The 2,477-nt window shown below is 36.5% G+C and overlaps 1 protein-coding gene across 1 annotated transcript in view; it reads left to right on the top strand.

Annotated features, from left to right (window-relative positions):
- The window catches only part of GALNT3 (polypeptide N-acetylgalactosaminyltransferase 3), a 514,825-nt gene extending 513,654 nt beyond the window's left edge, over positions 1 to 1,171 (top strand). The window contains exon 11 of the mRNA XM_044075606.1: positions 462 to 1,171. Coding sequence (XP_043931541.1) covers positions 462 to 575 — 114 coding nt within the window. The 3' untranslated portion in view covers positions 576 to 1,171. The remainder of the gene's footprint in view (positions 1 to 461) is intronic.
- Positions 1,172 to 2,477: the final 1,306 nt, after the last annotated feature.

Raw genomic sequence — 2,477 nt, 5'->3', positions numbered from 1 at the left:
GTGTAAGGTCTGTGTTCGTGTATGTGTATATGTCTGTGTGTGTGTGTGTGTGTGTGTGTGTGTGTGTGTGTGTGTGTGTGTGTGTGTGTGTGTGTGTGTGTTTGTCTATGGGTTAGAGTTAGAATCAGAGTTTGGGATAAGTTAAGGGAGATACGTGTTATGCATGATTTTATTTTTGTGCATGTTTGTATGTAGTGTGTGTCTGAACTGTCTTGTGTAATGGTACTGTTATAGAAGATTTTTCTAAGGTAAACTGCAGGGTGAGATTAGGGGCACTGCAGGTTTAGGATTAGGGTTACTAAAGTGTTGTAGAGGTGAAAGCATTTGTGCAATAATTACATATACACAGATAAATGAACATTTTGGTATGCTTCCTGGGGAATGGAAATTTCTGGAGCTGTCTTTTTTTTTTTTCAGATAAAAAGACGTTAAACCTTTTTGTTTTCTATTGCTTCTTGCAGGATCATCTCATATTTAATTTGGGAATGAAGATGTGCCTTTCCATAAGTGAGAAGCAACCAACCTTAGCACCATGCAACTCTGAAGATGTATTCCAGAAGTGGGTCTTTGAATAAAGATCTGTTGCTGACAAATCATAAAATGAGGAAAGTTTGCTTCTGTGTAAACTCAGGAGTAACTGTGAAAATAATCTTTTTAAAAGTTCACTGTCACAGAATACTTTTAAAACATCACTGAAAGGAATGTTTCGGAAATTATGTTTTCATCTTTTTTAACTGGACTTGAGTATTGACATGTCGACTCATTTACAAAATATGCCAAAGAATATATGAGTTAAATATATACTACTGAGATTTTACTTTGGATGCAATAAGAAAATACTCTTTACTGAAAAATGTTTACAGCAACCGCTTGTATATGTGCTTGCAGACATACCTCTCAACTTCTTAGCACATGAATCAGGGACAGAGCCAAAAATGTTGGGAAAGGTCAGAAATTGGGGATAGTTTTTGGGTTCCTATTACATGAGTGAATGCTAGAAATAGCGAACGCTCATTTGTCGGACCCAAATGCACAAAACCACAGAATATCAAAGGAACGGATCAGCGAATTTATTTCCCAGGGAAAAAATTCGCTGGGCCATCCTCTGGACTTTGCTGTTTTCTTCACTGTGGTGTGATGTCGGACTTGGTATATTTAAGGTGGGGGTGTGTGAGGTGGTGCAGCCCCCCACTTTATGTTGCCTGTACATTCTTTATTATTTTTTTTTTGGATCAGCGAATTTTTTCCGATCTGTTCCTTTGACATTTTGTGGTTTTGTGCATTTGGGTTTGATAATAAATCATTCGCTATTTCTAGCATTCGATCATATAATATGAACCCTATTTTTTAAATATTGCTCTTATAAACTTAGAAAGTTGGTAGAGTAATAAGATTTGTATTAGCATGCCTTTTCTGAAAGATATGACATCTGAAATTCAAATGTCTGTCATTAATCAGTTACTGCAATACTCAAAAAGATTTTCCAGAAAACCATTTATTTTATTAAGGACAATCCAAAAAATATAGGCAAATTTTGGACACTGCAAACATCTGGGTGCTTAAGAGGTATGCTTGCAGATGCTTGTATTTCATTCACAGGAACTTTAGTAATGGTACAGTAACACTGCAATAAAAGTTTAATACAGAGACATACTAGGCATAAACCACCTACTTCATGACAGATACTTCATAGCAGTGCCTTTTGTTGTTTGTGTATTAATTTCAGAAGATAATTTATTTATGCTATGCTAAAAATATAAAAAGTAAATTAAACCAAGCCTGTTTTATTTACTATAGTTTTATGTTATTAAATAACAGAGTGAGGAATTTTCCCATAATGCATAGTTTGCATAAGCCTACCATTTCAGGATTTTTGCACTAATGGAAAGTTATGCTGTTGGAAGATACTGCTTGAGGAGAGGTGGGAATAACATTTGTGGGAGGTGCTACATTCTGTAAGTTAATGTAAAATGTGATATACACTTAAAAACTGTGTCTGTGTGTCTGCTTACATTATATATTGTGAATGCTTTTTCAAATACCTTACCTTTGAAACAAGACATTCCTCTGAATCCCTGATACACAGTAACTAAGACTTTAGGATTTTAGACTGTAGTCTGATAAGCTATCAAGGCAGAGTAGGTGAAAAACAATGAGTCAAAGTTTGCTTTCTCAGACAACAGTCTCATAGTAGGGGGGCACAGTGATACAGTGGATAACAGTGTCACCTCACAGAATGAGATTTACCAGTTCACTTCTTGGATAGGGTGCCTTCTATGTGGAGTCTGCATGTTCTTCCTGTGTTCATGTGGGTTTCGTCTAGGTGGTAGGATTTCCTCCCACATCCCAAAGGCATGCAGTAAGTGAATTTGGGCACTTTAAATTGGGCATAGGTGTGAGTGTACATGTGAATGTTTGGTGTGGAAGAATTACTGAGGAAGGGCTAGCCTCCTGATGGTGTAAACCTTGGCTCTAGA

The sequence above is a fragment of the Protopterus annectens genome, chromosome 6.part1 (assembly GCF_019279795.1).
Source record: "Protopterus annectens isolate FY-2018-M chromosome 6.part1, PAN1.0, whole genome shotgun sequence".
NCBI classification, from domain to species: Eukaryota; Metazoa; Chordata; order Ceratodontiformes; family Protopteridae; genus Protopterus; species Protopterus annectens.
The sequence above is the reverse complement of the archived record's forward strand: the minus strand, read 5'-3'. Positions and strand labels throughout refer to the sequence as shown.